This window comes from Elephantulus edwardii, unplaced genomic scaffold, assembly GCF_000299155.1.
Source record: "Elephantulus edwardii isolate Elephantulus edwardi_28Jun2011 unplaced genomic scaffold, EleEdw1.0 scaffold00257, whole genome shotgun sequence".
Lineage (NCBI taxonomy): Eukaryota > Metazoa > Chordata > Mammalia > Macroscelidea > Macroscelididae > Elephantulus > Elephantulus edwardii.
Window position 1 is genome coordinate 1678452 of NW_006400007.1, and position 13987 is coordinate 1692438.

Sequence of the window (13987 nt, forward strand, 5' to 3'; positions counted from 1 at the left end):
CTCCGTCTAACATACTTTGGACATGTTGTGAGGAGAGACCAGTCCTTGGAGAAGGACATCATGCTTGGGAGTGTGGAGGGGAAGGCCCTCTATGAGGTGGATTGATTCAGTGACTGGGATAATTGGGATGGGAGTGTCAGACAGTGCGATTGGTACAGGACAGAGCAGAGTTTAGGGCTGTTGTACATAGGGTCGCTATGAGTCGCAAGCGCCTCAACGGCACATAACAACAACAACAACTCTAGCCCATCCTCATTATTTCTGGCTTACTCAAGTCCATTGCAGCAATCAGTTTGTCAGGCTATGTGGCTGAGGGTCTTCTTTGTTTGTATATAGTATATATGTTTATTTTTCATAAATGGAAAACTATTCAGATGATAATATATATTACGATATACTAAAATACTAGGATAGGAGTCGTGTGTGTGCTTTATCTCTATAAATACCTTATAATTAAGATAATAAAATAATTTTGATTTCTCTATGTCACACAATTTCTTCTTACTTGGATCCACAGTCAACACCCTTGGTACCAGCAGTCATATCACATTGGAGATGTCTACTGTTAGGGACTTCTCCAAATGACTAAGGAGCAATCATGTAATTTTTTTTTCTTTTTTCTTTTTTTTTTTGTAATTTTTAAGACTAAGGTTCACTTAATTCAGGCCATAATCTTTTCAGTTACTTGCTATGCATCTGAAAGTTAGACAGTGAAAAGAATGACACAGGAAGAATTGATGCCTTTGAGTTATGGTGTTAAAGATATAAGGGCACTGACTATTCCACATACTGTCAAAAGAATAAATAGATACATTTTGGAACAGATGCAGCCAGATGCTCCTTGAAAACAAAGATAACAAAGTTTTGTCTCACATACTTTGGGCATTTAGTTAGGAGAGGGTTTTCCTTGGAAAAGGGACATAATACTTGAAGAGTGGAGGTTCATCGAAGGAGAGGAAGAACTTCAATAAGATGCATTGATAACAGTGACTGCAGTAGTGAAAAGTGTGTCAGAGGTAATGAAAATGGCACAGGATAGGACAGGGTTCAGATCCATTGTTCACTATGAGACATCGTGAACTTGATAGCATCTAACAACATGTTGTCAGACAAAAGATATTATACTTCCTAAATACAGTGTCAGAAACTTCAGGTAATGATTATAGCCTGAAATTTTAAGTAATGCGAAATAGAAAGCCACATCTACATTAAAAGAATCCGGTAAGCTATTTAGACATTGATTTCTTTTTAATGTACCATCTAAGATGCACTGTCTAATTAAAGGGTTAAATTTTTTACTAAGGTTCTTGTTTAAAAATTTCAACATTTAAAAGTATCTTCTAAAAAATATGGCATTATTTTTTTTACATTTTTCACTTTATAACATGTGAACCCAAAGCAGTTCAACATGCATTTTTAGTAGTATATTTTAACACTAATATGATCAGTACTAAAGAGAACCTGAAAAGCAAATTTATGAATAATTGTTCAATTAACATTTGGTTCACTCCTTTATTTTCTTCTTTATTAAATATTGTTATCATTATTGTGTGGCTTTGAGTTGGAACCAGCCCATAGTTGACCCTCCAGTGGGTTTTTGGAAGCATTTAATTGCAAAGGAGGAGATTGGCCATCCTTCTTCAATAGAGCAGTTGGTAGATTTGAACTGCATGCTTTTCAGAATTGCAGCGCAGACTCTTACCATTAGCCCACCTGTTTAGACACTATTAGTGATTGCTGCTTCTTTTTTTTTTAATGGATTCTGTGTACAAAATATTTGAGGACGCAGTCAACATACTAAAAAGAAATGGCTGATATTCAGCCTCATTACGTGGCAATATATGATCGAAATAGATATTAATAAAAGAAATCCAAGCTGTGCTGAAGACATTGGTGAAAATGTAGGTTCTTAGAATTGATGGATTGCCCTTTGAGATGTTTGACGTAAGAGTATGACACTGGATGTGCTCATTTGTCTGTGCCAAGAAGTTTAGAAGACAGGTATTTCACCAGTTGACTGGAAGAGATTAGTGCTTGTACCCATTCTAACGAAAGAGAAACAAAATGTGGACATGATCACACACTATTGTTACTATCAAAAGCAAGTGAAATGTTGATGAAGATAATTAGAAAGCAGTTACAGCACCATATCCTTAGGAAACTGCCAGAAAATTAAGCTGGAGTCAAAAGAGACCATCAAATGAGAGATGATAATATTATTCCTACCAGATATATAGATATTAACTGAAAGTAGAGAGTATTTTTAAAAAAAAAAAAAAGACATTGACCTGTGTTTTTATGACTAAGCAAGGCCTTTGTGTAGATCTCAACAAATTACGGATAAAATAGTTTGGAATAGAAATTCCAGAATACTTGTGTTCATTCAACGTCTATAATAAACCGAGAAATAGTTAGTTCAAACAGACTAAGGGAGTACTAATGGTTTAAAATCAAGAAAGATCTATCTCAGGGGCTTGCCCTTTCACCACTCTGACTCAGCTGGTATGCTGAGGCATTAAGTGGAGAAGCCGGATTGCCTGAAAAAGAATGAGGTATCAGGATTGGAGGAATGCTCATTAACTTCTTGAAAAATGTATATGGCATACAGTCTTGCTTCTGAAAGTAAAGGTGATTGGGAGTACTTGCAGGTGAAGATCTAAGACTATATAGCCTTACTGTAGATTATATCTCAACAGAAAGAAAGCATGAATCTTCTCAATTGGACCGCTAAACTACACAAAGAGAATATTGAAGTTATCAGTGATTTTATTTTACTTGTATCAGCAGTCAAGAAATAGAACAGTAAATGTGTTATGCAGATCTTCAGTAAAACTCCTTAAAGTGTTAAAAAGCAAAGTTTCTGGTCAACTAGTGGACTAAGTTGTTAATCACTTTATATACAAACATGCTAAACAGAGAATAAGAAGACTGAAGAATTGATGCCTTTTAGTAATGATGTTAGTGGAGAATATTCAATATACTGGAGATTGCCAGAATAAATTTATCCTTGAAGAATAGCCAGGCACTCTCAACTTCAGTGCCATCTTGTTCAAAATCACCAAACCATGCATGAGGGCCAAGTGGAGGGAAAAGGGAATGGGCAGACTGAAGTGTAAAAGGAGATGAGACAGAGGTCTAAGTAAGCATTAGCATGTGCACATGCAGATGCCACAGTGGCGGTTGTAGAGAATGCCACAGGCTGGGAATGCTGAAATTTAACTGCATACTCCTGTCTAGAACTTCTGACTCAAAGGATCAAAAACTTCCATTGCCATTTGATCATCATGAACACCTCTGAGAGGCCTACCTTCCTTCCTCCTTCAAAATCAGGTCTTTCTGATTTGTTGTCCTGGACCTATGATATTCTGGACTAACTCTGCTTAGTTGTGGTTGGATGTAATGAGCACAGTAAATTTCATCTCTTATGCTCTCCAGCTGAATATGCAATCAAATTTTCTTAAGAAAAGCCAGGTAATGCAAAATTATGAAATTGTGTCTTACATTCTTAGTATATGTTATCTGGAGAGATTAGTTCCTGGAATGAAAAAAAGGAAACTTTTGATGAGATGTATTGACACATTGATTGCCATAAGTGGTGTAAACTTAGCAGTGTTTGTGACAGTGGCACCCAACAAAATGTTTTATTATTGTGTTGTTACTTACTATTACGTGGAACCAACTTAAAGGCACCCAACAAAACAGTAGCTTTTAGTGTTGCTTGGGAAGCATGGTATAGAAATATATTACCTTTTCCCCCCCTTAAAGAATAATTAATAATCCTTTAGTTAGTACTGATAATACTAACCATCCGATAATGCTGCATATTTCATATTTCTGTAACAATTGTAAGATTTTTAAGGAATTGATGTGCTAATGAGGTGACCTTTGAAGTGAGCATGCTTACCAGTGAAGTATGAAACGTAGCAGAGACAGAGCATCACCATTTTCACATTACCAAGAAACATTTTACTAAAGTTGTTATGTACTGTGGAGTCTGAGCCGACTCATAGCTGACCCTCCAACGAATTTTCAGAGGCTATACATTATGTGAGAAAAGATAGGCTTGCTTTCTCCCATGGAATAGCTGGTAGATTAGAACTGCTGCCTTTGGGTTTCCAGTGCAGCTCCTTACCACTAGACCACTAGGAGGGAGGTAATGGTTAATGGATAGTAACCATTGCATTTAGAGAAACCTAGATTCATATCTAACTGTTTTAGTCACCTGAGCTACAATTTGCTTACCTGTAAAATTGGGGCTGTAATTTTTGTTGCTTGGATTAAATAAGGTGTTACATGTGAAATGACTAGATACAGAATAACAGAAACTTGATAGCCCACAAAGCCTAAAATATTTGCTATTTGGCCCTATACAGAAAAACTTTGCCAACTCCTCAGAAAAAGCAGTATTTTGGTTATCTTTGATAATGATTGGACAAACTTTTTTTTTAACTTTTTAAGTTCTGTTTATATTTTTAATACATATCTGAAGTTAGCATGGCAAGGTTTATATTTAGGGCTTGTTTGAAAGGTTACCATTATTAAGGAACCAATTTTTCACAATTTTGTAATCTCTTGAAGTGTCATCGTAAGAGTTTTAAGAAATACTTAGGACAATCTCTTTATTCCATATTATAGAGCTCGTCGGAAAAAAGGTTCTGCCAGAAGATTTGGTCTACAGAAACTTTGGGAATGGTGCTTAGGACTTATACAAATGAGTTCATTACCATGGAGAGTTGTAATTGGACGTCTTGGAAGAATTGGACATGGAGAATTAAAAGGTCAAATTGTGCTTTTATTATTTAGTACTAAAAGTTCTTTTTTCTTTAAGGTAAATTTGACATAAATTCCTACTGTTTAGTCTGCTTCTAAACATACAGATTTTATTGCAAATGTTACCAGTGTTTTGCTTTGTTTTCTTACCTTGAGAGGAATGACAAAGATGTAGGCCACAAATGGTATATTTCAAGTTTTAAAAGAACATTTTACTATTTTGCAATTTGAATATTTGTTTTTACTGATACTATTTTTTTTTCTCCCAGTTTTGGTTGGTTGTGTTTTGTTTGTTTTTTTTTTAACCACCCTATTCTATTTAGTTCATCCCTTCTTTAGTTGGTACTTACTAATTGAACACTAAAGTAATGAAACTGTTGAGTACCATTAATAATAAGAGATTTTTCAGCTTGGTGATAGCTCTTATTTGGAGGAAATACTTATTTTTAAAATCCTAAATACAGCTTTTGTGTCTTAATTTTGACTTATTTGGGGTGTTAACCAGTGCTGATTCTTTCTTTTTCTTTTTTAAATGACTGATACCCACAGATTGGAGCTGTTTGCTGAGTCGTCGAAACTTGCAGTCTCTAAGTAAAAGGCTCAAAGATATGTGTAGAATGTGTGGTATATCTGCTGCAGACTCTCCCAGTATTCTCAGTGCTTGCTTGGTAGCAATGGAACCCCAAGGCTCTTTTGTTATTATGCCAGGTTAGCTTGTATCATATTTAATTTTTCATTCACCTAAGTTTTTTAAGTACAGGTAGTCCTTGAGTTGTGGATGTCTTGACTTACGGACAACTCTTACTTGCTCTTTAATGCAAGGTTTCAAACAAGTTCTGTCATGGCTAATGATGGAAAACAGGAACAATCTGGCATTTTTATCATTTGAGTGATTCATCGTGGTAATTGGAATGGGGAAAATTGTGCATCAGATCCTCAGATGGAAGACTGCCGAAAGGCTTTCTTTCTGGTGCCTTTGGTGTGAAACTGGGTTATTGACAGAATTGGGAGCCACATATATACACAGTGGTGATGTCAGTTACCATCTTTGCACAGGATTCTGTTATCTTTTAGCTGGAATTGCCACCTTTGAAGCCTTGCTTTATTGTTACATAAATTTTTCATATTTTGATGTAATTTGATGAATTCCTTCCAAAAAAATTAATCACCTTCATGTTCACTTGCTGCACTTGCAGCCTTTAAATCACTTGAAAGTCATAGTGACTTTTCTTGTACCAAAGTAAGTTAAATGAGAATGTATGCACCCATTCTAACTGACTTACAAATTCCTCAGTAATTCCACAAGAATAAATTTCATTTATAAACTGGGGACTGCCTGTATATAAAACTCATTTTTCATTTATGAAAAGACAAAAATGCCTTTCATTGGGGGGGGGGGAGGAAAATGCAACAATGAATGAATAATCACGTTTTCTGTAAACTTCCATTAAAATCGCAATAACACAAAGTTTAAAAAATGCCTTTCATTCTCTTTTCAGATTCTGTATCAACCGGTTCTGTATTTGGAAGGAGCACCACTCTAAACATGCAGACATCTCAGCTAAATACCCCAGAAGATACATCCTGTACACATATACTTGTGTTTCCTACTTCTGCTTCTGTGCAAGTAGCTTCAGCTACTTATACCACTGAAAATTTAGACTTGGCTTTTAATCCCAACAATGGTAGGTGAATTGTTCCTAAAAGCTTTGTAACTATGAAAATAAGACTTATGGTGATTAATTGTATAAAACACAATGTATGGGAGTCATCTTTGAAACACAGTGTGAGTGAAGAAATGTGTGAAACAATGTATCCAAGTAAGGCTATGGTAGATCTCCACATCCTACTTCTTGAAACCTGTGAATTTACTTTTTATCCACAAATACTTTGCATCTATAATCAAGTTAAATATCCTGATATAAGTGGATTCTAGATATTTAACTTGATCATAAATGCAAAATCCTTTGTGGATAAAAAGTAAATCACAGGTTTCAGGAATTAGGATGTGGGTATCTCTTGGAGAAACCATTATAGGATACAGGAAGATTGGAACCCTGGTGGCAAGAACCTACACTACAGTACTGAAGGCACACAGTTCAAATTCACCAGCTATTCTGTAGGAGAAGGATGGGCAGTCTCCTCCCATGTGATTATCTGCCTCTGAAAACCCAATAGAGGGTCAGGTATGGATCGGTTCCAACTCAACCATACACAACAACAAAGGAAGATTTATCTAGGTGGACCCTATAAATAATAATATACATGCTTATTGTAAAAGGGAGGTAGAAAAAAATTTGGTCGCACATAGAAGAAGGTTATGCGGCAGAAATAAGGCGAAAAGAGAGAAGATACGAATCCAGTGACTTTGAAGATTAACCAAATAAATTGTCTTATGCAACCAAATGGTAATTTGTCTTAATGGTAGCAGAAAATTAGTATTATCATCGTTCTACTACTGTACAGATAACAGAATTGATGCTATGAATTAGCACATTGTTTACTCATTTTAGAAGACAACAGTTAAATATGAAATATAATCAAGTTTATGCATGTGCTATTGAGTTTGTAGTTCATTTGATATTTTAATTTCAACAGAAATACAAGGGCAGAGATGTAAATTTGCTAGAATATATAGATTGCATTTTAGTAGAAAAGAAAAATATTCTGTTGAGAGCTGATGACCTTGTGGATAAAGAGTTGCCAAAGATGGGCGGTAATCTCCTGTGCAGTTTACAACCGCTGTCCTCCTGCTGAGTCAGCTGTTTGTTGGTTCCTATTAGATGGCAGTGAATCAGGGATTAGCTACCTTAAGAAATGCCACATCTTTCATGTCATCACTTATGGATGTTAATTATTCTCTCCTTTTAATGAGTAAAGAATAAATTAATGAAGCATTTTATCTTAAGTTTTTATTTCCAACATACTGTATTTGTCATATTTTCCAGTTGCTGCTGTAGCAAATAATTCATATAAAATAAATTTATTCTCTTGGTATCTTTCTAAAAAAAAATACATTCTGAAGCTCTGAGTCTGACGTGCCAGCAAAGCCTAGTACCTATTGTCGGTTATATGGGAGGATCTCTTTCTTTGTTTTTACCAGTTTCTAGGGTCTATTTGCAATCTTTGGCTTTTGGCTGCTTCCTTTATCTTCCTATTAAATAGGCACTTTTACATTGGGCTCACTTGAATAATACAGTTAATCTCTCCATCTCAAAATCTTTAACTTGATAGTGTAATTAGGCTGACACTTAGTAAATGTTGGTTAAGTTGACTAATTTTGGCTAAAAAACATTAGTGTATTTTAACCTTGTATTTTAAATGAGACATGGAAAATGGAGTATTTAATATTTTTTTTTCTTTGCTTTGTATAGATGGAGCAGATGGAATGGGTATCTTTGATTTGTTAGACACAGGAGATGATCTTGACCCTGATATTATTAATATCCTTCCTGCATCTCCAACTGGGTCTCCTGTACATTCTCCAGGATCTCATTACCCACATGGAAGTGATACTGGCAAGGTAATAAGTCTGTTCCTAAGGTTCCATTTATCTAAATGTCATTGACTGACTAATAATGGATTGATAATGTAGTAGAACTCTTTCCTTAGAAATTAGCACAAAGTGAAATCAACAGCACATTCATGCATTTCTGTCTCATAGACGTCAATATCTGGAATTATGCTTTAATAAAAATGTTCTAAGATGATATTTTTTCTCATTTTATTTTCTTAACTGAACATTAGTCCTTGTTATTTAGCTTTTTTCTCACTTCACTTCTACTCATCTGTAGAATTGCAGTTATCTTTGAAAATCAGCATATGATTCTTAAGACCTACATTTATATCAAGGATTTGACAGAGAATGTAGTTGGAATACTCATTCTTTTAAGAACTTGTATAGCACAGGACACCTACCTTTTTATACAATTTAGAAAGTGACTGGTCTTGTTTCAAATGTTTCAAGTCAGAACTAATTAAGCTTTCTTTTTTTAAAAAAAAAATTAATTTCATTATTTTTTGTGCGTACCGTGAAATCAGATCTGACTGGTACAGGAGGAGATTGTTCCTCCTTCTCCAGTAGAGCATCTGGTGGTTCGAACCGTGCACCTCTGAGATTGCAGTGCAACTTCTTGCCACTAGGCCACCAGAGCTCGCCTAATTAAGCTTTCTTAAATAACATCTCTTTATTTGGGAAAACCATATATAGTGTATATTTGTCTACTTATAGTATCCTAGAGGTCAGTTTATTTAAATATTACATTGTTGCTATATCATAATGACAGGAGAAAGATAGGCAAGCACCTCTCTTGTATGTGATTTACAACCTCTGAAAACCCAGTGGAATGTCAGCTATGATTTGGTTCCAAGTTTATGGAAATGGGTTTGAGTTTTATTACATCATAATGACAAATTATGGAGAGGTCCCTGACAGCCTACTTTACCTGAGTGTGTCAAAGATGATGAGGATGGCAGAGGATAGGACAGGGTTTTTATATGACTTGACAGCACCTAACAATGACAAATTTAGAATCTGTCACTTTTTTTTTCTGAACGATTTTTCCCCCCATTAATTTTAATGAACATTTATAGAGATTTTGGATTTCCATACATTTATTGTTGTATTTTTCTCCCTGCCCACCTCTCCTCCCAGTTCGCTCTTCTCTTTGAAAAGTAAAAGAAAAATTATTTCATTGGTATAGAATCCCACCCTGAGTACACGCCACTGTGCAACCTTCGTTCTGGACTTTTGTCATAACCATAATATCCAGTTACATGTCGCTTTCAAACAGTTCTCTCTCTTTTCAATACAGTACTCTCCTTTTTCAATACAGTATACATAATTTATCAAGTTTTCTCAGTCTCATTCCAACCCTGATGTCAGCCTCATTCTACAATAGTTGCACCATGCAGCACCTATCCTTTTGTGACTGAGATCGTTCACTCAGCATTATGTCCTCCAAGGTCACCCATTTTGAATAATACTGCATGAGTTCCTTGTTTTCAATGCAGCATAGTATTCCGTTGTGTAAATATACCACAGCTTCTCTGTCCATTTGTTTGTTGATGGACACTTGGGTTGTTTCCAACTCTTTGCTTTTGTGAACAAAACCACAGTAAACATAGGAGTGCATATCTGCCTGGGTGGCCGTTATGGTTTCTTTAGGGTATATTCCCAGTAGTGGAATTGCTGGGTCAAATGGTATTACTGCAACTTTTAAATGGTATATCTCCAACTTTTTGAGAAAGCCCATACAGCCTTCCATAGTGGCTGCACCATTTTGCACTCCCACCAACCGTGAATAAGGGTTCCAGTTTCTCCACAACCTTGCCAGCATTTGTTGTTTGCGGCTCTGTTAAATTTTGCTATTCTTACTGGGATGAGATGATATCTCATAGTTGTTGTCATTTGCATCTCTCTTAGAGCTAGGGATTTTGAACATTTCTTCATGTATTTGTTAGCCATTTGAATGTCTTCTTTGGTGAAGTGTCTGTTCATATCCTGTACCCATTTTTCAGTTGTGTTATTTGCCTTCATCTTGTTGTGGTACTCAAGTATTTTATAAATCCTAGCTATAAGTCCCGTGCCTGACATGTCATTGCCAAATATTTTTTTCCCATTCTGTGGCTTCCCTTTTTACTCTGTTGGAGAAGTTTTTGGATGTGCATAGGGATTTGATTCTTAGAAGGTTTCATTCATCTATTTTATCCTTTCCTGGGTGTAGATAGAATCTGTCATAGAATCTGTCATTTGTCTAGTCTTGTCCTGAATTCATTCTTCCTTTATTAACTCATATAAAACCACATTTAATGAAATGCACCAAGAACTCCACTATTCAATCAGTAAGTATAGTTAGCTTTTTAATAATACATTTTTGCCATAGCATAATTAATTATGTTAAAAATGTTGGACATATGAACTTTATTTGTTGTTGTAATAAAGCTGAAAAAAAAACATTTCCATAAATGCTTTTTAAAAAAATTTATTTTCTTCAAATAATCAACAAGACTTATAATGACTATACCAAGACGAATATCATTTAATAATTGTCATGTTTATTTCATGCTTGCCAAGAAATCATTAATTGTATTTTACAGATAGTGTTACAGAAACAGTGCTAAAGTGAATCCATCTTTTGGGTTGGGGTGACATACATTTGGTCACAGATTATTAGAATAGAAACTATTAGGAAATATTACACTTTCCTTTGTATATGTTTTTCTGTTAGCTGTGTAGGTTTACACACATACACACACACACGTGCATTTGGCATATTAATGCTGACTTGCTAAGCAGTTGGCATACTCCTTTCCTCATGAAACTCTTGAATTCTGCTAATGCTGTTACTAGTCGTGATACTCTTAAGTACACAGGCAAGTTTTAAATATTTAGATTTTTTAAGTTGGAAGGCTCATTGCCATTAGCTATTCAGTAACAGTATCTGATGCCTGGGAATATCAAATGAACTAACACACATTAAATTTTGTCTTTTAAAGGGCCAAGGTACTGATCGACTTCTTTCAACAGAATCTCATGATGAAGTAACTAATATTCTTCAGCAACCATTGGCCCTTGGTTACTTTGTATCAACTGCCAAAGCGGGTCCATTACCTGACTGGTTCTGGTCAGCATGTCCTCAAGCACAATATCAGTGTCCCCTTTTTCTTAAGGTATTGACATTTCTATGCCAATTGCAAGATAATGCTAACTGACAGCTTGAAGTCCTGGGAATTATTGTAGTCCTTTTTTGATGAAAGAAGTAGCTTTTGTCTAAATTATTAGAAGTATTGGCACATACCACTGTAGACAAGATCTGAGAATTACTTAATTAGCAATTTTTTCATTTATGTTAAATTTGATTGAACTGTATTTAATTATTAAGAAAATTCCTGGGACACTTGCTCTTAGCATTTTTAACATTGTATACAAATTTCAAAGCTGGGAAAAATCTTATAGTAACCTTTAGTATACTCTTACTTTGTAAATAAGCTTTGACATTCAGAAAAAGTCATCTTCAGAAGTCATAAATTTGCAGTAACTCAAGGCTAAAAGCTAAAACTTCCTATGCATATAACGTTATTTTCTAATCCAAGTAGTAGTAGTAGTAGTATGTTACTCTTTGAATTATTTCACACTGCACTCCTATAATGCGTCCTCATTTTGGAGGTTAAAGGAATCGTAAATACTTTTTGAACTGATTTTATGTTTCATTTACTATTGCCTTAAAAAAAACTAGGTTTATAGAAATTGTATTAAAACTGTTGTCAAATAGAGATACTTTCAGATGCAAAGTGATTAATAAAAACTAATTCATTGTAGGTAATATAACAGAGGCTGAGACAAATAAACTAGAAAATTAAGTAATAAATATGTAAAATTTCTGTTTAGCTCCAAAATTAGAGATTCCTGTCTAATTCACTTTTCCTTATATAAAGTTATCAGAGGTTGACTGTGTTTACTTGCTAATTGATTTTAACATGTAGAATAGAAATTGAATAGTATGCTTTTGTTTCCTAGTTTTATTTTTTTTCTAGATGCTTAAACCTAGAAGCTTGTAGCTGTCCTTTTGCTTGTTCCTATTAAAGTTGGGGAACCTTCAGACCACATCCCATTGAGTCAGTTTATACTTGAGATTATAATTTTAGAGCATGTCAGCCAAAGTAATAGTTTTCATCATATGATCTTCCCCTTTCAGTGTGCAGTGTTCTATATAGATTTTATTATAAGAACCCATACTCAAAGGTTTCTATAGAGTATTAGTCTTCAGAGTCTCCACAAAACAAAGGGTTCTTTGGTCTTCTAGGAGGTGCTGCACAGGCTACCTGCCCTTTGTTGTTAAAGGTTATGGAAATAATAGTAATTAAGACGTTTACTACGCATTTTCCAAAATGAATACACAAGAAAAGAATTGTGTAGCCACCTATTAATAGTTCATGACATTAGTGTTTCAGGGAACATTTTTATTAGGAAACACTACTTTACAAAAAGTCTGAAGAACTATCCAGATTCTTTTTTACTCAATATTTATTTGCAGAGAGGATAGTGTAAAGTGGGCATTCACCCTCAGATACAGTGTAACAAGATTAGGACTTCTGGTTCTGAATTACCAGGTAAGGCATAACTTACCATAACTTTGTTCACCTTTTTTTCCATACATTCCATTTTAGTTTATACCATAGGCAATAAAACCACCTAGTGTGTTTTTCTGTGTTGGAAAATAGTGGGTCATTGCCTAATTGATTAAAAATCTTTTTATCTTAGGAATTAGAGCACGAGTATTTATTATATTCATCAGTTTGCAGACAGTTCAGACATATGTATTTTGTTTATATTCTAGAATTATGACACTGGAGTGAATACATATATTACAGTTGTAGAGGAGAGAGTACCTGAATATAAATATAAAATGGAATTTTTACAGTTATATATAGTATCTTTTTCAAAGTTTCAGTAGTGAACACTAGCACTGTCTTATAAGCACTATTTTATAGATTAGATTATAAACAAAATTATTTATTTCATCAAAATGTAAAGGACAAAACCACATTCTTTCCCCCCCACTATTCATCACCATACCTATACAGGTGTGATAGTTGTTACTGAGCCTCCATTATGAAAAGAGTGAACAAAGGAGGGCAGCTGCACACTGTTACTACTTAAAGGGCACACAGATCAACCAAAGGTAGCTTTCTTAAAGGTTTACAGTGTCATAAGTAAAGTATTTTGCACATACTTTTTCCTGCAACTTCTTTAGTAGTAGACATAGGTATGTCTGCATAGCTTAAATGTAACTTTAGGGCAAAGTATGTGAGGTCTTATCAGTTTAGGCCTTCCTTGAACACATGTAAGTAAGTTAGACATAATCAATTGGGAATTTTTTTTTCTTTTTTAGACTTGTTAAATGGTCTTTAAACAATAAGCCTAAGAAAAAGAACATCTTATATATCTAATTTTAAAGTAAAAATTAATTAAGCAAGGCGAACAAGTATCTTTATAGTGGCTTTCATTCATTACATAGGACTAAAATGTGTTTCATTAAGGAACATATATTGGGAGAATAAGGTAAAACCAACGAACGTATTCTCTTTCCATTTGATTAACTGACTTTCTGTTAATTTTTAGGCCTCTTTGCACCTCCACGTGCCTTCAGTGCAATCTGACGAGCTGCTTCACAGTAAACACTCCCATCCACTTGACTCAAATCAAACTTCAGAT

At 34.7% G+C, this 13987-nt stretch overlaps 1 protein-coding gene across 1 annotated transcript in view; it reads left to right on the forward strand.

The window, feature by feature from the left end:
- Window positions 1-13987, forward strand: part of MED13 (mediator complex subunit 13) — a 158701-nt gene that overhangs the window by 107593 nt on the left and 37121 nt on the right. The window contains exons 25-30 of the mRNA XM_006899467.1: window positions 4610-4778; window positions 5320-5478; window positions 6270-6455; window positions 8145-8293; window positions 11269-11442; window positions 13895-13979. Coding sequence (XP_006899529.1) covers window positions 4610-4778; window positions 5320-5478; window positions 6270-6455; window positions 8145-8293; window positions 11269-11442; window positions 13895-13979 — 922 coding nt within the window. The remainder of the gene's footprint in view (window positions 1-4609; window positions 4779-5319; window positions 5479-6269; window positions 6456-8144; window positions 8294-11268; window positions 11443-13894; window positions 13980-13987) is intronic.